Source organism: Camelina sativa, chromosome 16 (genome assembly GCF_030686135.1).
Source record: "Camelina sativa cultivar CO46 ecotype springtype chromosome 16, ASM3068613v1".
In the NCBI taxonomy this organism is placed as follows: Eukaryota; Viridiplantae; Streptophyta; class Magnoliopsida; order Brassicales; family Brassicaceae; genus Camelina; species Camelina sativa.
In genome coordinates this window covers 20,060,995-20,083,680 of record NC_141895.1, presented here as the reverse complement: position 1 = coordinate 20,083,680, position 22,686 = coordinate 20,060,995, and the positions used below count along the sequence as shown (strand labels likewise).

General features: G+C 39.8%; 3 protein-coding genes and 1 non-coding gene across 4 annotated transcripts; 2 read left to right on the top strand and 2 right to left on the bottom strand.

Annotated features, from left to right (window-relative positions):
• The first annotated feature begins 610 nt into the window (after positions 1-610).
• On the top strand, positions 611-682 carry TRNAP-AGG (transfer RNA proline (anticodon AGG)). The gene has a single exon. It is a non-coding gene; the product is annotated as a tRNA-Pro (tRNA).
• Positions 683-7,536: 6,854 nt separating this feature from the next.
• LOC147925765 (uncharacterized) lies at positions 7,537-8,190 on the top strand. The gene has a single exon (XM_087492764.1). The coding sequence runs from the start codon at positions 7,537-7,539 to the stop codon at positions 8,188-8,190; it is 654 nt and encodes a 217-aa protein (XP_087348890.1).
• Positions 8,191-12,087: 3,897 nt separating this feature from the next.
• Positions 12,088-13,178, bottom strand: LOC104753740 (uncharacterized). Its single transcript, XM_087492762.1, has 3 exons — positions 12,886-13,178; positions 12,475-12,775; positions 12,088-12,141 (listed from the first exon to the last, which is right to left on the bottom strand). The coding sequence occupies exons 1-3, from the start codon at positions 13,176-13,178 to the stop codon at positions 12,088-12,090; spliced, it is 648 nt and encodes a 215-aa protein (XP_087348888.1).
• Positions 13,179-16,997: 3,819 nt separating this feature from the next.
• On the bottom strand, positions 16,998-17,718 carry LOC104753739 (uncharacterized). Its single transcript, XM_010475945.2, has 2 exons — positions 17,393-17,718; positions 16,998-17,283 (listed from the first exon to the last, which is right to left on the bottom strand). Exons 1-2 carry the CDS (start codon positions 17,716-17,718, stop codon positions 16,998-17,000), a joined length of 612 nt encoding a protein of 203 aa, XP_010474247.2.
• Between the last annotated feature and the right edge of the window lie 4,968 nt (positions 17,719-22,686).

Below are 22,686 nucleotides of genomic sequence, written 5' to 3'. Positions count from 1 at the left end.
AGAAAAATATTTCCTATCGATGATGGGAAATATATATATATATATATATGTATTTGTATATATATGAAATATACAACTTAGCGACAACCATTGCTAGGTTGCTTGTAGGTTGAGTTTACCGGTTATAGTCGGTGAGGTTAATTGAGGGGATTAATTAGGGTGCATTGTTGAGCTAGGGGAATTGGATTTTTTCTTTTGGGTTATTTTAGGACCTTGCAATTTTGGGTGTTTGTGAAAGTGGCGATTTTGTGATTTTTGGTGTGATGGTTGAGGAAAATTTAACTATCAATGCCATGTGCTAGAATTAGTAAATCCAAGGGCTTTTTTTATGAAATTTAGAATAGATTTTTTTGCCAGTTTCTTTAAGGTGGCTTTGTTTGTTTTGTAACATTTTAAAGGTTTTAGGTTAAACTTTTTCAACTTACAAAGGATGATGGTTTTAGAAGTAAGACTATTCCAATAAAAATATTCTTCAATCTCGCGTCGGTTCAATAATAAATTTACTAAATACTCTTTGAATCATAATCATATAGTTTAGGTAAACAAAACAGATGTGGATGATTTAGTGACTTTGTTTATGTAATATTACAGTGAAACTTTTGTCAAAATTGGGCATTTGGTCTAGTGGTATGATTCTCGCTTAGGGTGCGAGAGGTCCCAAGTTCAATTCTTGGAATGGCCCTTTTCTTCAAAAGTGTTTTTAATCCTTGACTTTTTTAATTACTTCTCCTATCCCACTTCATTATTTTTGGGCCAAAGTATTGAAATTTTGCACACATTTGGTTAAAGTAATTTGTTGTTAACGGCCCATATTGTACCTTGAAAAGGCCTAACTATGATTTATATACTTTTTTTTTTTTACCTAAAGTTTGTATATTTAATATCAGATTTAGCTAGTCTTCAGTGAATTTACTCTTCAGTACTATCTTCTATAATTATAACTTTTAATTAATTCAAGGTTTTGGGAAAACATACACTAGTTTGATATTAGTTTTTTTTTTTTTTTTGATATTAGTTAAGAAGAATAAGTTTTCACTTTCCATAAACCTATCATTAGAGCTGAAAAAATATAATTAAAATCGAAAGTCTAGAAAACCAATTTAATTAAATATTACCGCATATATTTTTTAAAAAAAGAACCTTAGTAAAGTTTTAACCAAAAAAAAAAATGCCTCCGTGAAGTTTGCAAACTTAACAATGAATTGGTGAAAGAAACAAGAAAACACGAAACAATGAACTTGTGATGTAGACATGTAGTGGACTTGGTTAAAAATTGATGCATGTTGGGTGTTTCCCAAATATGGTCGGTGTTTCCCAAATATGGTCGCCTTCATCTCGGATCTAGGTTCGAACCGCAAGGTAGCTTCATGGTGTAAAGAAACAATATCATTCTAGATATGTCAAGTGTATATTTGTAATTAACTACTATCCACCTCCTCTCCAAGGTCTCTAAGTGTATAAGTATCTTCACGATTGTTCATAATAAAACATCACATTTAGTATACATTTTCTATATGGTATCAGAGCAATAACGATACCTAGACCTAATTTTCTTTTTCTCAGCCGCTGTTCTCAAATTTTCTTTCTCATCCTCTCCTACACTCTCCTATCATGTCGTCCACATACACCAATGATTCTCTCCTTGAGGTCACACCCACCACCGAAGTTGTGCCTCTCACAACTCCCTCTCTGCTCAACATCAACATGATTAATGTCACCAAGCTTTCCTCCACCAACTACCTCATGTGGAGCCACCAAGTCCATGCGTTGCTTGACGGATACGATCTTGTCTCGTACCTTGACGGATCTGTTGCTCCCCTGGAACCCACGGTGACCACTGGCGGTGTCACCTCTATCAACCCCAAATACACCACCTGGAAGCGGCAAGATAAGCTGCTTTACAGTACCCTCCTTGGTGCCATCTCCCTCACTATTCAATCGATCCTATCTCGTGCCACCACCGCTGCTAAAGTATGGTCCACTTTCGCCTCCACCTACGCCAGTCCAAGCAGAGGTCACATCCGTCATCTGAAACACCAAATTGAGAACTGGAAGAAAGGCACTTGATCCATTGATGAGTATGTCCAAGGGCTGACCATCAGATTTGATCAGCATGCTCTCCTCGGCAAGCCGGAAGATCATGATGACCAGATTGAGTGCATTCTCAAAGGCCTCCCTGATGAATACAAACCCATCGTTGATCAAACCGAAGGACGTGAGGTCTCGCCAACCATCACCGAGCTGCACGAGAAACTTCTAAATCATGAGGTGAAGCTCTCGACTGCTCCCAAGCAACCTCCTTTCCCATCACTGCTAACTACACCAACAACCACAACCGTAACAACTCCAAACCCAACTCGCAGCGTCAATCCTCTCCCAACTCCGGCTGGTCCAACAACCAATCATCTGGTCAAAACCGCTCCAACATACCGTATCTTGGTCGTTGCCAGATCTGTGGCACACAAGGTCACTCTGTGCGGCGTTGTCCCCAATATCAGTCTTCTTCTAAGCCTCCTCTGCTGCCCACTCTACCTACACAGTGGCTCCCTCGAGCGAACCTTGCTCACGGATCGTCATCCAATCCTTGGGTCATGGACACAGGTGCAACACATCATATCACCTCTGACTTAGCCAATCTCTCTCTCCACCACCCTTACAATGGTGGTGAAGAAGTTGTCATTGGTGACGGTACTGGTCTCCCAATCCTCAACACGGGTTCCCTCTCTACTCCCTCGTCCTCTCGTCCTCTTACTCTTACTAATGTGCTTCATGTACCTATGCCTTTGTCACCGCCGTTTACCTCATAAACCGCATGCCCACACCAGTTCTCCGACTCTCATCTCCCTTCCACCTTCTCTTTGGCACCGCCCCAAATTATTCCAAACTCAAAGTCTTCGGTTGCCTTTGCTTTCCTTGGCTTCGCCCATACAACTCTCACAAACTTGAGCCTTGTTCCAGTCCCTGCATCTTCTTAGGTTATTCCCTTACCCAAAGTGCCTTCCTTTGTTTCGACCCTTCAATCTCTCGTTTGTATATATCTCGACATGTTCGTTTTGTCGAAGATAAATTTCCATTCTCCGAGCTTTCGTTGCCTCCAGAAACACCTGCTTCGACACGTTGGGTGCCTCCAGCTGCAGTGATTCCACTCGTCGACTCGTCTCCAGCTCCTCCGCCGGACCCGAGTCTCGATTCGTCACCACCAACCGCACCGTTGCTTTCCCCATCAGTTTCGACAACACACTCCTCAACCAACGATCCAAACACATCATCCCCTGATCCTGAGTCCACCTCTCCCTCGACGTCTTCGTCGTCGGATTTCGGATCTCCATCTGCCTCGTCGTTTCCATCATCTTCAACCCCGATAATCGATTATGAAGTTTCTCAGGCCCAACAACACCAACCACACCACGATCAGTCCATCAGGCCCACAAATGCACAACCCATTCGGCCCACAGCCCCAACTTCATCTCCTCAAGCCCCACAGCCAATTCCACCTCCTGGATCGTCGTCTACCTCCACTCGCTCCAACACTCAACAAAATCTGGTCCCGGTTCCTCCGTCGCACTCCATGACTACACGCTCTCAAAAAGGCATCGTCAACCCTAACAAAAAATATGCCTTTGCAATTGCTGCTGTCTCACCAGAACCCCATACCGTGATACAAGCTCTCGCCGACGACAACTGGCGCCCAACAATGTCCGACGAGTTCAACTCTCAAATATGCTACTTCACCTGGTCTCTCATTCCCCGAGAGCCTGGCCAGAACATCGTCGGTACAAAATGGATCTTCCGGCTCAAATACCACCCCAACGGCTCTGTTAATCGTTACAAAGCCCGTCTCGTTGCGAAAGGCTATAATAAACGTCCCGGTATCGACTACAACGATACCTTCAGCCCGGTGATCAAGTCAACAACAATCCGCGTCGTTTTACAGACCGCCGTCGCTTGTGACTGGCCAATTCAACAACTCGATGTCAATAACGCATTTCTTCAAGGCACTTTTATTGAAGAAGTCTACATTGAGCAGCCTCAAGATTTTGTTGATCCTAATTATCCAAATCATGTCTGCTGCCTTCACAAAGCACTCTATGGGCTCAAACAAGCTCCCCGTGCGTGGTACCAAGAACTAAGAACTTTCTTGTTGAGTGCTGGTTTCACCAATTCTTTGGCTGACGCCTCCTTATTTATTCATCACCGTGGTTCCAGCCGGATATACATCCTTGTCTATGTTGACGACATCCTCGTCACCGGGAACGACAAGGTCCTGCTTCAACAAACCCTCCATTCACTTGCCACACGTTTCAATATCAAGGATCCAGAAGACTTGCATTATTTCCTTGGTCTTGAAGCTCACTGCACCTCCGCCAGTCTTTACCTCACTCAACGCCGTTACATTCTTGATCTCCTCACACGTTGCAACATGCTCCATGCCAAACCGGTGGCGACACCAATGGCTTCCTCTCGAAAACTCACTCTTAGTTCTGGGAGTGTACTCAACGATCCCAAGGAGTATCGCTCAGTTGTCGGCAGTCTCCAATACCTAGCTTTCACTCGGCCTGACATATCATATGCTGTCAACCGTCTATCCCAATTCATGCACAGGCCGACCACTACTCACTGGCAAGCTGCCAAGCGACTACTTCGTTACTTGGCAGGCACGTCCACACATGGTCTCTTTTTCCATCGTCATAACACGGCCTCTATTCATGCGTTTTCCGACGCAGATTGGGCAGGAGACCGAGATGATTACGTCTCTACTTATGCTCACATTGTCTACATTGGGAAGAATCCCGTCTCATGGTCCTCCAAGAAGCAAAAAGGCATTGCTCGTTCATCCACTGAGGCGAAATACCGGTCCGTAGCTAACACCAGTGCAGAAATTTGTTGGCTTTGTTCGTTACTCGCAGAACTACGCATCAAGATACCATCATGTCCTGTCATCTTTTGCGACAACGTCGGAGCCACATATTTGTGTGCAAACCCGGTGTTTCATTCTCGGATGAAACATCTTGCCCTGGACTACCATTTTATACGTAACCAAATCACCGCCGACGATCTACGTGTTGCTCACGTTTCGGCAAAAGAACAGCTGGTCGATGCACTCACCAAACCACTCATTCGCGCACCGTTCAAAACGTTAACATCCAAGATTGGCGTGTCCAAGGCCCCTTCATCTTGCGGGGAGATGTAAGGAAACAATATCATTCTAGATATGTCAAGTGTATATTTGTAATTAACTACTATCGACCTCCTCTCCAAGGTCTCTAACTCCTTCTCCAAGGTCTCTAAGTGTATAAGTATCTTCACGATTTTTCATAATAAAACATCACATTTAGTATACATTTTCTATACATGGCACCTAAAACCCATAACTTCTGGCATATTTTCTCTGCAATCCGTAAGAAAAACCCGCGAACTGAAAAGCACTTGCTTCTTCTCTTTGACATCTTCCATTATGTCTTTCCCAATCGATCCACTGATATATTTTTTCGGAAACAACCGCTGAAACCTTGAGAAGCTGAGCCGAACGGTATCGGAGATTGTTGTATCTGTTGTTAACACATATCATTCATTTAGTTCTAAGACAAGAACATATATCTATATAAACCGGTAAACTAAAAATAGAGTAAATAATAGTGTATTTTGCTTACTTTTGTGGGGATGAGGTAGCAATAGTAACTTTCTTGTAAAGCAAGGCAACTTGAAGATCTCCATTAAGACATACATAGCTATCAGGAAGATAATAAGGGATCCTTATCGACAAGTCCCACTTTGCACTAAGACGTGTCTGTGTAATATTGTGCAACGTGAAATCCATAGAAGTTAATTCTATTCCAGGTGGCACTGGCGGCGACGGCGGCAATTTTGACATTAAGTCCATAATTCCGATATGAGGAAGTTTGTTGTTTAAATAATCCATAAGGCCCATCCAAGCAGCTAACATGGCTACGCCTGAAATAGCGATGATCAACACTATACCGACCTTTTCTCCTGTAGTTAGGGGTTCTTTTTCATGTTCCATTCTATCTATGGGCGATCAAATCGAAGAAAGATGAGGATATATTTTTAGAGTGCACTAAAAATATGAGAGAGCGTTTTGAAAGTGTTAGAGATCGTACGTAACTAATGTCTTCTGTAAACAGGTGTATATATATACACACAATAATTAATACATCTCCAAGTATGTTTAGGAAAATCTAATAAAGAACATATATAAAAGGAGTAGTAATTGTAATATACATCCAACTCCAACTCCAACTCCACACCCAAGATTTTAATAGATATGCATGTTTAAGAAAATCTAAAGAAAAGAAAATTAAAAGGAGTAATTAAGATTTATCCAACTCGCCTCCAAAGAAAAAAAAAAGAAAAAAAAAATTTATTCATCAAATATTTGTGTATTCAAAGAATTTCAGCTAATATATATATATATGTTTGAAGAATTCCGGTAACAATATATCTTTGAATGAGTTATATAATATAGTCAGTCTCGATCGTATGAATATTTTGAACTTCATACGAGAAAAACAAAAACAAAAAACTTCTTGGGAATTGGTGGAAAGGTAATTTTAGATATCCGTAGCTTGGGAAGAGAATCGAGCTCCAGAGAAATTTGTATATTTAGGCGTGGCAGGTCTTCGACTTTTGATTCTTGTTACATTGTCTTCACACAATTAAAGTTTTATGATTTTATTTACATGTTCAAGAAGAAAGAGGAAGACTCGATAAAACTAATTAGAATAGACTTTGATTCTGTTTGTTTGTAACTGCTCAAAACAGAGACATGGGCCTTGTGCTTCTTCTGCTCCTGATGCTACTTTCATAAAGCTATCACTTTGTAAGTCTTAACTTTAACCCTATTCAAACACGATTCCCTTCAACCATATCGCCCCTTAAAAGTCTACTAAGAGCTATTTATAAACTCAACTTATGTTATTTCCAGTCCACTTTTTGATTTTGAAATTCACATATTTTTGGTTTTGGTTTAGTGAGTAATTCCAAATAAATATTTAATTTAGTTCAATTCCATAAACCAAGTCTGGCCCCAAAATGATAGACAAGGGATTATGAGTGATAGACAAGGGATTACATAATATTCTATTTCCATATGTATATGATATTGCTTGCACAACATTCATCCACACTTGTATATATACGTGACATAGTATAATGAGAAGGGGCATCGAGTCTTCGTTTGTAACATGGTATTAGAGCCTACATACGCTGGCCCGTTAACTAGTCCGGCCTGGATAGAGGCCCGATTACCCCATTAATTGATGGCCCAAAGGAAAACTCAATTCCATCAAGATAGCTAAAAAAAGAGAGCATTTTCTCGAGGGGGAGTGATGGATTCTGTCAAGATTAATGGCTAAAAGAGCCATCATCTCGAGGGGGCGTGTGGAGAAAAGATCCCACATCTGATAGATGTAAAGGGAATTGAGTGATATATAAAGGGTTAGGGCCTCTCCACTCATTGCCAATTGGTTTTGAGTTGGAAGCCCATAGTAAAACCCGAATTTAACATGGTATCATAAAATGAATTACGATGCTTGGCGTGAGCTTTTCGAAACTCATTGCTACAGTTTCGGTGTTTACGGTCATCTCGATGGTACATCCACTCCAGCCAACGACGAATACACTCCTTGGAAGGAACGCGACGGTATCGTCAAAATGTGGATCTATGGCACCATCTCCCATTCTCTTCTCGACACCATCCTTAAAACCCGTAACAGCGCTCGTCAGATCTGGACATCCATCGAGAATCTCTTCCACGACAACAAGGAGGCACGCGCAATTCAACTTGACAATGAACTTCGCTCCCTTACCATCGGTGACCTCTCCGTCCATGACTATTGTCAAAAGCTAAAGACACTCTCCGATCTCTTAGCTAACGTTGATTCTCCTGTCACGGAACGAGTCGTGGTCATGCACATGCTTAATGGCCTCATCCAGAAATATGACAACATCAACAACATCATCCGACATCGCCAACCGTTTCCATCGTTTGCTACTGCTCGCTCCATCCTGGTTGAGGAGGAGCGTCGTCTCTCCAAACAGATCAAAACCGGAACATCTACCACCATCGGATCTTCATCTCAAACTGCGTTGTATACTTCCCCCGGTGGCAACCACAACAACAACAACAACGACAGCAATCCCCGTCACAACAACCCCCATGGCGGTAACTAAAATGGGGGTAGAGGACGTGGCCGCGGACGTGGCAGAGGACGTGTTCGCCAACAATAGAACTGGGGCAACAACTGGCGCATGCCACCTCCATGGTTCCAAACCCCAGCATCCACACCACAGTGGCCACAGCGGAACTGGCCCCAACAACCTCCCATGGCGTATATGACAACTTCCAATCCTGCTGCCGGCGTTCTCGGATCTTCTCCGTACACACCACCACCAGCTGTCCAACCAACACAACTTCCGCCAAGTCTAGCTGCGGCGTTTGGAACTATGACGGTGCAAGATCCAATAGACGGAAATTGGTACATGGACACCGGTGCTATGTCTCACCTCATGTCACAGCCAGGTACCCTACATTCTCTTTTTAATTCGAGCTCCTCCCCATCGATTGTCGTTGGTAACGGATCCTCTATTCCCACAAATTCTTTTGGTTATTTATCAGTTTTTTTCTAAACACCGACCTTTGCATCTTAGAAATGTGCTTGTTTTTCCCTCTATTATCAAAAACTTTGTCCCGGTTCGCCAATTCACTATAGATAACCTTGTTTCTGTGGAATTTGATATGTTGGTTTTTATATTAAGGACCTTCGTTCTCGGACCAGACTTCTCCGATGTAATAGCACCGGTCCTCTATACTCCATCACTTCACCACCATCGGCCACTCCATCTTCTATGTCTCCACAAGCCATGCTCTCAACGGTTCCCAACACTTTGTTGTGGCATCGTCGTCTCGGACACTTGGGAAACACAACTCTTAACTCTCTTATTTCTTCTCGTTTAATAAATTGTTCTAAAACTGACATGCCTCTTTGTCATGCTTGTCAGTTGGGGAAACACACTCGATTACCATTTGATTCTGTTATTTCGCATGTTTCTGAACCTTTTGAAATTGTTCATTCTGATGTTTGGACCTAACCAGTTCCCAGCATCACAGGAATAAAATACTATGTTATTTATCTCAATCATTTTACTCATTTTCTTTGGGTTTTTCCATTGCGAAAAAAGTTCGACGTTTTCTCAACCTTTTTAACATTCATGGCTTATGTGTCTAATCAATTTGGCCGCAGCATTAAGCTTTACAATACGATAATGGTGGTGAATATCAAAACCAAACGTTTCTCACTCATCTCTCCACCCATGACATCGTCCCTCGCTTCTCTTGTCCTCATATTTCTCAACAAAACGGCAAAGCCGAACGCACTCTCCGCACACTTAACAACTGTGTTCGTTCCCTCTTGTTTCAAGCATCAATGCCTCCTCCATATTGGGTCAAGGCACTTAAGATGGCAACTCACCTGTTCAACATCCTACCATCTTCCTCCATAAACAATTCAACTCCTTTCACAAAACTCTTCAACAAACCACCCAGCTACGATCATCTTCAGGTTTTTGGCTGCTTATGTTATCCAAATCTCCTTCCCGTCACACCTAATAAACTCGCTTTTCGTTCTACAGCTTGTGCATTCCTCAGATATCCACCTAATCACAGAGGATACCGCTGCCTTGATCTTACCACTCGCAAGGTAATTATCTCTCGTCATGTTATATTCGACGAGTCCAACTTTCCTTTCTCCAAAAATGTTCCAAACACTCCTCCTCCTACTCCTGAACCACCCGTACCTTTGTCACCTTCACCTCTTCTTCGTCTCAACCCCATCGAAACACCAGAACCCTCGGCCGTTCCATAGCCGCCTCCCTCTCCGGTACCGGTACCCTTGCCGGCTCCGGCTCCACAAGCGGTTCCTCCACCTGCGCCATCTCACCCTATGATGACACGCAGTAAACAAGGTATCTCTAAACCTAGACAACCACTATCTCTTCATACTACCACCCTCTCTCCTCTTCCTTCCTCTCATCTTAAAGCCTTAGAGGATCCTAACTGGAATCCAGCCATGCATGAGGACGTGGGATCTTGTACCACGGCCCGAGAACACTAACATTGTGCGTTCAATTTGGTGCATATGACAATCTTTCTAGGTATAAAGCACACTTGGTGGCGAATGGGAAATCTCAAGAAGTGGGTATCGATTGTGACGAGACCTTCAGTCCAGTCGTCAAGCCAGCCACCATCCGCCTCATTCTAGAATTGTCTCTCTCTCGCAAATGGCTGATCCACCAACTCGACGTAAAAAATGCCTTCCTCAACGGCACCCTCGATGAAATGGTGTACATGCATCAACCACCGGGCTTCCGTGATCCAGAAAAACCTGACCACGTCAGCTTACTCCGGCGCTACCTCTACGGCCTCAAACAGGCTCCAATAGCTTGGAATCACCGCTTCGCTCAGTATGCACGTCGTATTGGTTTTGTCCAGAGAAAATTTGACTCGTCTCTTTTCGTTTACCATCACCACACTGGCACAACATATCTTCTTCTCTATGTTGACGATATTGGTCTCACCTCTTCGTCAACGCAACTACTCAACCAGATCATTTCTTCCCTCAGAAACGAATTTGAGATGACCAACCTCAAGGAGCTTCACTACTTTCTCGGTATCGCCATCAAAAGGAACACATCTGGCCTATTTCTCAATCAACGCAACTATGCGGCGGATATTCTTCATCGTGCTAACATAACACACTCCAACCCTTGCACAACTCCGGCCGATACTCGCACCAAACTCGAAGCCGCCGTTGGTCCCTCTGTCGAAAACCCAACACTCTACCGGAGCCCTACAATATTTAACCTTCACTCGCCCGAACATCTCTTTTGCTGTCCAACAAGTCTGCTTATTTATGCATGATCCAAGTGAGATTCATTTTAAAGCACTAAAACGTATTCTTTGGTATGTTAAAGGCACGCTTGACTTTGGACTCCAGCTATATCCGACCACATCCACTGGTGTAGTTACTTACACTGACGCTGATTGGGCGGGCTGTCCTACGACCCGACGCTCCACTTCAGGCTACTACATCTTCCACGGTGACAACCTCATTTCATGGTCTGCCAAGCGCCAGCACACCGTCTCCCGTTCCAGTGCTGAAGTCGAGTATAGAGGCGTAGCCAATGCCGTCGCGGAGACAACTTGGTTTCGTAATATTCCTATGGACAAATCCCACTTTGCACTAAGACGAGTCTCTGTAATATTAAGCACCGTGAAATCCATAGAAGCTAATGTTATAACCGGTGGCGGGATTTTGTTATGAGGGATTATGAATACCCAAATGAGAAACGGAAAAGAAATAACAAAGGCTGTGGTCAAAACGCAGTTGAACACTGCGCAGTACCTCCTCATCGATTCGTCGTCTCTCTCTCTCATACCGTATCGAGAGAGTTTGATAGATGTTTGAGATGGTAAATTAATGATTAGGAAGGAGTTCATATATATATATAATCGACCATAACCATTATACTTATTATTTAGGATATAGTACTTTTTCTTCTATAAGTATGTCTATTTCTTGATTTTGGAAGCGATCTAATATTTCCATTATTCTATTTCCTCTTTTCTTAAGAGTGTTTCATTTTAAATTTTTTTTATATAGTCTTTTTCTATTTTTCTATTTCCTCAATTTTTTTTTAATTGCATGTTTTTTCCAATTTCTTCTACTAACTCAAACATCCTTACAATTTGTTCTCTAGCCTCTAGAATAAGGGTTAGGTTAACATATCACCTGGATTATTTATTGTTGGGCCTGAAATCCACCAATATGTCAGGATCTTTTACTAAAGTCCCGACATAAAAATAAAAGGACATGTACATCATCCACGATACCAAAATACGAAGAGTTCGGTACCAAAGTAATTTAGCTCGCGGAGCTCTCTAGAGTTCGGGAAACCCATAAAGTTCTTAAGACCATGTATAACGGTGTTGCTCCCCCAGTTGTCCACTCAAAATTTTTTAATTAAAAATTAATAAAATAATATAAAAGAGAGGAGGAGAGAGAACTATTCTTAAAGTTCTTGGAGAGAAACATTTCTCAGTTTAATTCTACACCTGCCAGCTTCCTATTAGTTACATAATAAAATATTTAAAGATTTTTTTGAGAAACGGGAAGATTTTTTTGAAGACTAATACCAGCAAATTTCTACGGGCAATATGACATATCCTGTGTATATATATGTGATATTGGTGTAAGAATATATATTTCATTAGAGTTAAAAAATTAAAAATATTATGGTCGCAGATATCATTAGTAATGGTATTGGACAATTGCTGATCCTGACAAAAAAAAATCTAGGTAGCGTAAAATATTCCCAAAACTTAACAATAAACTATTTGGAAAAAAAAAACGAAAAAATACAAATAAAGTGGTGTGACGGACATGAAGTTGGCCAAACATATCTGCACTTTGGATGTTTCCCAAACACATTCGCCTTCATCTCCGATCCAGGTTCAAACCTCAAAGTGGCTTCATGGCACGCATAGTTTATAACTCCTGTCGCTTTTTTTCTACAATCGGTAAGAGAAAACAGCGATGTGAAGTGCACTTCCTTCTTTATTTTTATATCTTCTATAATGTCTTTTCCAATCGAACCGCTGATATTTTCACCGGAAACAAGTGCTGAAACCTTAATAAGTTGCGAATCGTGGTATTTGATTATGTTGTAATATCGTGTATCGCGAAAGAGATTGTAGTATCTGATCATATAGAAGATTCAATTAGTTCTAAAACTACATTAAAAGAATTAAAGAATATCCATAAGTAAATTATGATAAATAGTACTAAGAAAATTATAAAAATTGCTTACTTTTGTGGGGATGAGGTAGCAAGAGTAACATTCTTGTAAAGCAAGGAAGCTTGAACATCTCCTTGAAGACATATATAATAACCAGGAAGATAATCAGGGAGACTTATGGATAAATCCCAATTTGCACTAAGACGGTTTTCTGTTATATTAAGCACCGTGAAATTCATAGAAGCTAATTTTATATCCGGCGGTGGAGTTTGTATATGCAAGCCCCAAACCAAAAGAGCTATACCACCAATAAAGGCCATGATGCAAACGACATCGCACACGCGGTGAATCGGGTCGTGACTCATTCGCGCGATTGAGTGAGTAGAGGACTTTTGTGGAGCTAGCGGGAAACGAAAGCTGAGATTGTATATATATATGTATTATACATGTTTATATGGTTAGGAATAATGAGTTATATATATACACCATATGATACATATTATTTAGGATATATGTATATTACGATTTCTATATGTGTTTCCTTTTCTATTTCTTGATTTTGGAAGCTATATACAGTATCTAGTATTCCCATTTTTAGGTTTCCTTTTTTTTTTAGTGTGTTATTACCGAGTTTACATATGTGCTCATTATCACCCACGATAACTATTTCAATATCATGTCATACTGAAAATCTTTTTGAAAATAATTTAAAAATCTAAACATATATCACATTTTGCTAGCTCTACAAAACTATTTTCGTTTGAAGTTGTGTTAGTCACAAATTATATTTTCGTTTTTGTATACTTTAGAACGTTATAATAGATAAATTTTGTTAGCTTACATATATGATTCAGTCATTACGCCTTAACATTGGTGTTGTGATAATTTAGATATCTCATTGTTTACAAAAAGCTGAGATTAGTCTAATGTACCTTAACATCTCCTCTTAAGTGCTATGCTCTCGTCTTCACTCAAGGCATATGAAGAAGATCAAGTAGGCTCATTTTTGTCTTGCTTATTCAGAGGATTTGTTATTGTTCGTGAATTTGTATGTTTAAATATTACATCATTTTGTTTTTTCATTTATTCTGAATTGATTTCTAGAACTCAAAATTCTCAATTGAAATTTGAATTTCGAAACCAAATCTCGTGGAAAACGATGACGAAACGATAGCAATATAAAAACCGTTGTCAAATGTATTAGACCTATTATTGCGAGAATTACCATAGCGTTTTCTTAATGTTACTAGATTAAGACCGGTGCTAGAGCACGAGTTGAAATTTAATCATATGCTATATATAATGAATTGAAAAAGATACATATTTTGTAAATTTTATATTGCTAATGATTCTAGATAAGTACTCGTGCAATAATACTGGTTAAATTTTATTTTATGCAAACTTTTATATATATATATATATATATATATATCATATTTTAAAATAAAATTCTAATATGTTGTATTAGTTTATGCATGTGAAGTTATTTCAACAATATATATTATACATCATGACTTGAATATCATTATAAAATTATAAAATATATGAAATTGAATATAAATATTCAAATTTTGACATGTTACTCAGTAAATTTTGTAATTCAATATATATTAATTTTAAAGAATAATATTACTAAACCTTGAATATTTTATAGATTGAAAAATTTATATATGTTTTTAAAAATTCGACTTATGGTATATCAGGAAATAAAACTAAATTTTTAATTATAATAAATAATATGATAATTTATCTGTTTCACAAAATAGACCCATATATAAAAATGAGAGGTGAAGTATATAATGATAATTAACAAATTAATATGTTAAGTTAGATATCAAAGGATTTTATTTGATTAATAATTTAATAAAGGAAATTAATATGGTAAGTTAGATGATATAAAATGATTCTTTAAAATATTCTCTTTAAGATTTTTGCAAACAACGTGATCTAGTAATAAAATTTTCAGAAAATAAATTAAAGTTGTACCCACTATTTAACTTATAACCAATTAATCTATAACCTATTTGTAACCAACTTATTAAAATTATATAGTATACAAAACAATGTTATGTACCAAAGGGGATTGAAAAATAAGATAGCAATTTTTCATTTTAAGAATACTAAACTTTTTTAATGTAGTGCAAAAGCTTCAAACGCCATAAAAAAGATCTACTAATGAATTTTTGAAGTATATTTATTGTTATGCCATTTTAGTTTTGCTTATTTAAATTTTTATTTACAACATTAACCCTTTAAAAGTTTCCAAAACAACACTACTTCATATTTTCTTTCCTAAATATTTTACATTCTATTTCAACTAAAAACTACATCAAAAACAATATGGAAAAACAAAATATGATATATAACGAATATGTAAAACTACAGCTTCTATTGTGTATTGAAAATATTCTATCTATGAATCTTTTGCAAACCAAGAAAACAACAATTTGATTCCTATTTTGTTTTCTAAAACATGTGAGTTTTGATTCTTAACGTAAGAAGAATTTCGATTCATATTTATTTAAATATTATAATTAATATATATATATATATATAAACTTAATAAAAAATTTAAAATATTACGAATATGTAAAATTAAAAAAGTTCAAAATACTAAATAATATGCTTATATAGTAGATGGGTTATAAAGACGACATGTTAGAATTAATAAATTATCATTAAATTTGTGCTAACACGGGTTAAATCCTCATTTTATTATTTGTCAACACTATTAATATTAGAATATTTGACATATAAAATTAAGTTGATTTAACTAAAATTGTGTAAAATAATTAAATCATTAGGAAAAATGTGACTTAATCATAGTGTATAAATGACTTTTTATGTATTTAGATCCCTTATTTTTTTGTTATAATAATTAAAAATCAAAATAAAATCTCAAACGCTAAACAAAACAAACTAAATATAACAAACAAATAGTCATGAAGTATATTACAGGTTAAAAAATGAATATAAACATTTATCTACACAAACGGTCGAAAAATTTAATTATTCCTCTATTTGCAAAACATCAAATATTTAACAAAAAAATAATAATAATATAAATTATATGCACGCGGTGTACCGCGTACAATGTTCTAAAATACGCTAGGCGCTAGTCGGGCGGTGCACCACCGTTTAGCGTATAGCTGTATACGCGGCTGTATATGCGGGATATATACGGTAAATATATTTTACCAAAAATATATATAGATATGAAAAATTATAAATATATTATATATATATAAATAAATAAATCTATATAATAAAAAAACAAAATAAATATTAAAATCTCTGCAAAAATACTCATGAAATTGTCAAACCAATAGTATATCAACCTTAAATTGTCAAAAATACTTATGAAATTGTCAAACCAAGTAGTCTAAAACTCAATAATTGAAATAACAAAACGAAAACAGAAAAATAAACCAATTTTAATCTTCAAATTCTTCTTCTCCGTCGACTTGTAGTATCAAAATTCAAAACTCAAACCTAGTTTAACAATGTTAAGTATTATAGTTCTATAATCAACAAGACAAAAACGATACTATAGACATGATAAAGCCAAAAAGAGAAAGGTCATATAATTGATTGTCAAAAAAAAAAAAAGATCATATAATCAAAACAAGAGAAGAGGAGTAAAGAAAACCTGAAGACTCTCTGAATATAGAATGAAGTTTGAGAAAAGTGTCACGGCAGTAGAAAATGAATAAAGCTTAGGGTTTCTTCAATTTATAGATTTCGTTTTATAGCTTGATTGAAGGTTTAAAAAAACAAAATACGAACGTATATGCGCTAACCGTATAATCGTCCGTATATACGCCGTATAAGTAAGCAAATTAGACCAACCCGTATATGTTAAAACGCTTAGACTATAAACAGTACAGTGGGTCACCATTTACCGTATACTCACCGTATATACGGCCGCATAGTCCGTATTTTAGATCATTGACCGCAGGTTAAAATCTAGTAGATAACTAAAAACTAATGGCAAAATCTGAAACTAAAATCTAAAATCTAAAAACTAAATCCAAAAACTGATTTAAAAATTAGCATCCATATACCTAATAAAATCCAAATCCATGATTCTACAAAGCCCCTTTTTTCTCAAACTTAACAATGAACTGTTGAATAAAAGAAAAAAAAAAGAAAAATTAATGAATTGGTGATGAGATGGACTTTGGTCAAATATTGACGCAGTTCGGATGGTTCCCAAACACAGTAGTCGCCTTCATCTCTTCTGATCCAGGTTCGAACCTCAAGGTGATTTCATGGCACTCATAACTCATAACTCCTGTTGTGTTTTCTCTGCAATCAGTTAGAGTAAACCGCGATGCGAACTGCACTTCCTTCTTCTTTTGTATCTCTCTTATAATGTCTTTTCCAATGGAACTGCTAATATCTTTATCGAAAACAAGAGCAGCTGAAACCTTAAGAAGCTGTGGGTCTTGGTAGTTAAGGTTGTAGTATCTGATCATATAGAAGAGATCCAAAATTATATATGGACAAATTAAAGAATTTAAAACCGGTTTAAGTAATAATAAATAGTAAAAAAAAAAAATAGTGAGGCTTGGCTTACTTTTCAGGGGATGAGGTAGCGAGAGTAACATTCTTGTAAAGAAAGGAAGCTTGAAGGTCTCCTTGAAGACATATATAATTACCAGGTAGATCATCAGAGATCCTTATGGACAAATCCCAATTTGCACTAAGACGATTCTGTGTAATATTGTGCACCGTGAACTCCATAGAAGCTAACTCTATTTTCGGAACGATGGGGATTTCGTTGAAATCTTGTATGAAATCATAAACCATAAAAGCTGGAAAAGCAAAGATACCAATAATACTAATCATAATACCAATAATACTAGACACTCCATCAGGAGCCTCATGCCTCTTCAGAGGCATGATGTCCCTTCAGGGACCTAATGCCTTATCAGAGGTCTGATGTCCCTACAGGGACATGATGCCTCATTAGAGGCATCGCCCACCTAGGCGATTAACAGCTTGAGATATTCAACAAGTCTAAACAATGTTTAAACTTGCTCTCAGGAACCGGTTTAGTGAACATATCAGCAGGATTGTCATATGTCCTTATTTTCTTCACTTGAATCCGCTTTTCATTTCTCAGGAAATGATATCTCAACATCAATATGCTTGGTCCTTTCATGGTGGACCTGATCCTTGGCTAAACCGATCGCACTCAAACTGTAACAGTATACTGTAACCTGATCATGATGCAAACCCAGATCGCCGATCAATCTTTTTTGGCCATATACCTTCCTTAGCAGCTTATGTCAAGGCTATGTACTCTGCCTCAGTAGTTGATAACGTCACAGTTGGCTGCAGAGTTGCTTTCCAGCTGATCACAGAATTACCAAAGGTAAACACATAACCAGTCATCGATCTTCTGCTATCAACATCTCCTGCATAATCAGAATCAGAATAGTCTGCAACCAGGCTTGGAGCCTCACCTCCATATATGAGGCAAACATCAGATGTACCTTTCAAGTACCTGAAAATCCTCTTCACAGCTAGCCAATGCTCTTTTCCTGGTTGTCCCATGAACCTGCTCACAACATTGACTGCATGTGCCAGATCTGGCCTTGTACAAACAATTGCATACATCAAACTTCCCACAACACTAGCATAATGAACCCGAGACATATACTCCTTTTCCTCTTCAGACTGATGAGCAAACCTGGTAAAATGAAGATTAACAACACTCGGAGTGTGAACAGGTTTTGATGATGACATATCAAACCTATTCAACACTTTCTGAATGTAGCATTTCTGTGATAAGAAAAACTTCTTCTGATTTATGTCTCTAAGGATTTCCATTCCTAGAATCTTCTTTGATGCGCCTAGATCCTTCATCTCAAACTCAACACTTAGCAGATTTTTTAATTTCTGTATATCACTCATCTGTTTGGCAGCTATAAGCATGTCGTCTTCAACAGAGAAATGGCTGTTTTTCATAAAATTATATGCTCCTACTAGAGCCAGATGTTCCTTCAACAAAGAACAAGCTGCTGTTTCAGAATCTAGATGCTCCTACTAGAGCCACATGTTCCTTCAACAAAGAACATACTGCTGTTTCGGAAGCCAAATGCTCAAACGAGCAAAAGCTTAAACGGGCCAGAAGTTCCAGCGAGCCAGATGCCAACGAGCCAGATGCTCAAACGATTCAGATGCTCAAAAGAGCCAGAAGCTCCAACGAGCCAGATGCTCAAACGATTCAGAAGCTCCGCTAGAAGCTAGAATTCCTCGTTGAAGTCAAATACTTCTTCAGAATCCAGAATACCTCACTTAGGCTAAATTCTTCTTCAGAAAACAGAATGCCTTATATAGGCCAACTAATCCACCATGAGCCGGATGCCTTGAGTCTCTACAAAAGCCTAGTAAAAGCCTTGTACACCTTACACATTCTTTTACACCTTTGTAGAGGTCTTCAGAGATTTCAAGTCACACAAGACGAACATACTCCACCTTGACGACGAAATCTCATTGACTTCAACTTCAACTCCTTGTAGGCTTTTGGGGGAACCTTTTGTCTTCATCTAGAAATGAAAGACCTGGAGCAGATCCAAGTGACTGGCTTGGTCACCAGATCAGCTGCATTCTCAGACGTGTGCACCTTCTGTAGTAAAATCACACCTGAAACTGATAACTCTCAGATCTTGTGATATCTTACTTACATGTGCTTCTTTCTACCATGATACACTTGATTCTTAGCCAGACATAAAGCACTCTAACTATCACAGTGTAGCTGAACTCCACCTTGCTCAACGCCCTAGGAGCCTGTTCTTTAGCTTCCGCTGTCGTCTCATCAAAGGCTGTCTATCCCACCATGGGCGTTGTTGATACCGCGATTCGCATTCCGGGTTATGGGCCGAGGCCCAAGATGCACTGACTAAATGGGCCCAAACCCAATGCGAAGGGAGCCTGCTAAGCCCGCCGAGCGAAGAAAAGCGATGCTAACTGATCTCCCATGTCACTTCGGAGATCGGGAAACGGTCAAAAGATTCTCTGTATTAAGTTAGCTTAAATGAGAAAGCAAGATTAACGGAGTGAATTGATTTGGTATTTAATTGTAATACAGTGGAATAAATAGCGGGGGTATGATGACTGTAGAGGGGATGGAAAAAATTCTAAACGAATAATAACACACGTTTTCAGTTTATAACACTTAGTCTAAGAATAGAGTTCGGAACCTTTGACAACAATAGTATCCTCTGCTCGGAAAAACACCTTGGAAGGAGAACTCAGATCCAGTTCTCACATTTGGCGCTAGAAGGAGGGGCTAACTTTCACTTGCACTCTGAATAGTTCCGACTTTCATCTTTCAACCTCGCTATGGCCCACGAATCTCCCAATCAGGTAACTATGGAGTCAATCCAGAAACTCTTGCAAGATCTGGTAGAAAAATCAGACCGCCAGCAAGCAACATCTATCACTTTTTCCGAACGCCTTGCAAGTTAGGAAGGGCGAGTCTCCACTCGTCTGAAAGCAGTTGTCGGTTCGGTCGCTGATCTTTCAGCCTCCCACCGGGCCTATGCCGACCGTGTAGACCTCCTTTCTGTCGAGCAGAATCTGCCGCGGTGCACTCCGGACCTCTCCGGCGTACTCCCGCCCCTCAATCTGCAGCAAGCGTCGGCGGCGGCAAACCCAGGGAATAACACCAACCCACATCCTGCTGGGGATAATCGTACCCCGGTCCAGCCCGAAGTCTCTACTTCCTCGGTGCCCTCGGCTCGGGTTCCTCCTCTTGTGGGAGGGAATCCTTTTCAGGAGAACCTTACCCCGGGTACTGCAGCCAACCCCGAACTCCATTGAATTCAGGATGAGATCCGAGACATGCGGTCTATGGTGCATAATGCTACTACTTCAGGACCGGATATCTCTCGGGTAATCGAAGAGTCAAAACGGTCTCCTTTTTCTGACCACATAGCCAGAGTCCGTGTAAAGGATGTCGGAAAAAATAAAATTTGCTAGTTACGAAGGAAAAGGAGATCCAGCTGCGCACCTCAAGAGCTTCCTACTCACAGTAAGTTGAGTGGACCTTGAGCCTCACGAGCCGGACGCCGGCTACTGCAAACTGTTCGCTGAAACTTTCTACGGACCCACTCTGCTCTGGTTCGGGTCCTTGGCCTCCGGCTCCATCAGTAACTTTATGGAATTTTGACGTCTTTTATCAAGCAGTACTCGAGCTTGATGGAAACAGCCGTAACGGACGCACAACTATGGAACCTTAGCCAAAAAGCTGGAGAGTCACTCCGCTCATACATCACAAAGTTTAAGGAGGTCCAAGTCCAGATACCCGGGTTTTTGGACTCAACCGCCTTAGCCGCTCTGAAAAAAGGCCTTTGGCACGAGTCTCGCTTCCGGGAGGAGTTGACTATGAACCGGTTTGCTACCATCCAGGATGCTCTTCATCGAGCTTTGAACTGGATAATAGCAGAAGAAGAAAAAGCCACGGGTGTCGAGAAGCATAAAGCAATCTCCAAGCCCCGTTTCGAATCTCCTGTTAAAAAGATACCTCCATCAATTCTGAAGTCAGGACCCGGAGCTTACGCGGTCGACAAGTCACCACAAAAAGGTTCCCCTAAGGTTTCACCATCCAAACCACCATTTTCACCACGCTCTAAGAGTGGAGTGCCCCCAAGTAACAAATGGGTCCGAGACGAGAACGCGTACTGTACGCTTCACAAAACTAACGGACACTCAACTCGGGATTGCAAGAAGTTAATGCACCTTCTTGCTGAAAAATTTGTGTTTGGCAAGATGCCGAATGTTTCGATTGACGAGATGGACCCATAAACGGTGTCCGAACTCTGTGAAGATGTTCCCTTACCTAAAAAGTTAAAGCTGGCTCGAGAGGACGCAGGTCCTAAGAAGCGAATCGACGTAATCATGGGAGGTTCATGGTTGTTTCACAATTCAATAACAGCAATCAAAGACCACCAGCGTAAGCTCACTAGTCCAGCACCTAAACGGACGAAGCTCGTTCTAAGTGATCTGCCGGAGATCACATTTTCGGAAAAGGAAACAGAGAACCTTGACTCTCCTCATGATTATGCACTCGTTATTTCACTTGACGTAGCGAATCATGAGGTGTGTCGAATCCTGGTAGACACGGGAAGCTCGGTAGATTTAATCTTTCTGGAAACTCTCACCAGGATGGGCATCGGAAAGGAGCACATCACGGGACGTCCATCTCCACTAGTCTCGTTCACTAGTGAAATATCGATGTCTTTGACCGACCTGTGGCCTATAATGCAATAGTAGTGACGTCTTGGCTTTTCCAGATGAAGGCGGTCCCGTCGACATACCACCAGTGCATCAAGTTCCCAACTCCGCAAGGAGTTTGGGAAATTCTGGGAAGTCAGAGAGTGGCGAGAAGCTGTTACCTCGCAAGTCACAAGCTCCTGATACAATAGCAACCACAGCTCGAGGTCGCAAAAAACCCAGTGCGGAAGCACCTGCAATGCGACCTCACAGAAGCCATTTTCATTAACCCGAAGTTCCCGGACCAAGAGATAAAGATTGGAGCAGGGTTGGGAAGCGAACTTCGAGCTAGTTTGATTTCCTTTCTCAAGGAAAACATAACTACCTACGCCTGGTCAGTCGACGAAATGCAAGGGATAAAACCCGAGGTCATCTCGCATGATCTTAATGTCGACCCGACATCTAGATCCGTGAAGTAGAAGGGATGGAAGCTCGGCTCCGAGCGAGCTGAAATTGTCAATAAGGAGGTAGAGCGACTACTGAAGGCTGGGCAGATATGCGAAGTGAAATACCCGGAATGGCTCGCCAACACTGTGGTCGTTAAGAAAAAAAATGGGAAGTCACGAGTCTGCGTCGATTTCACTGACC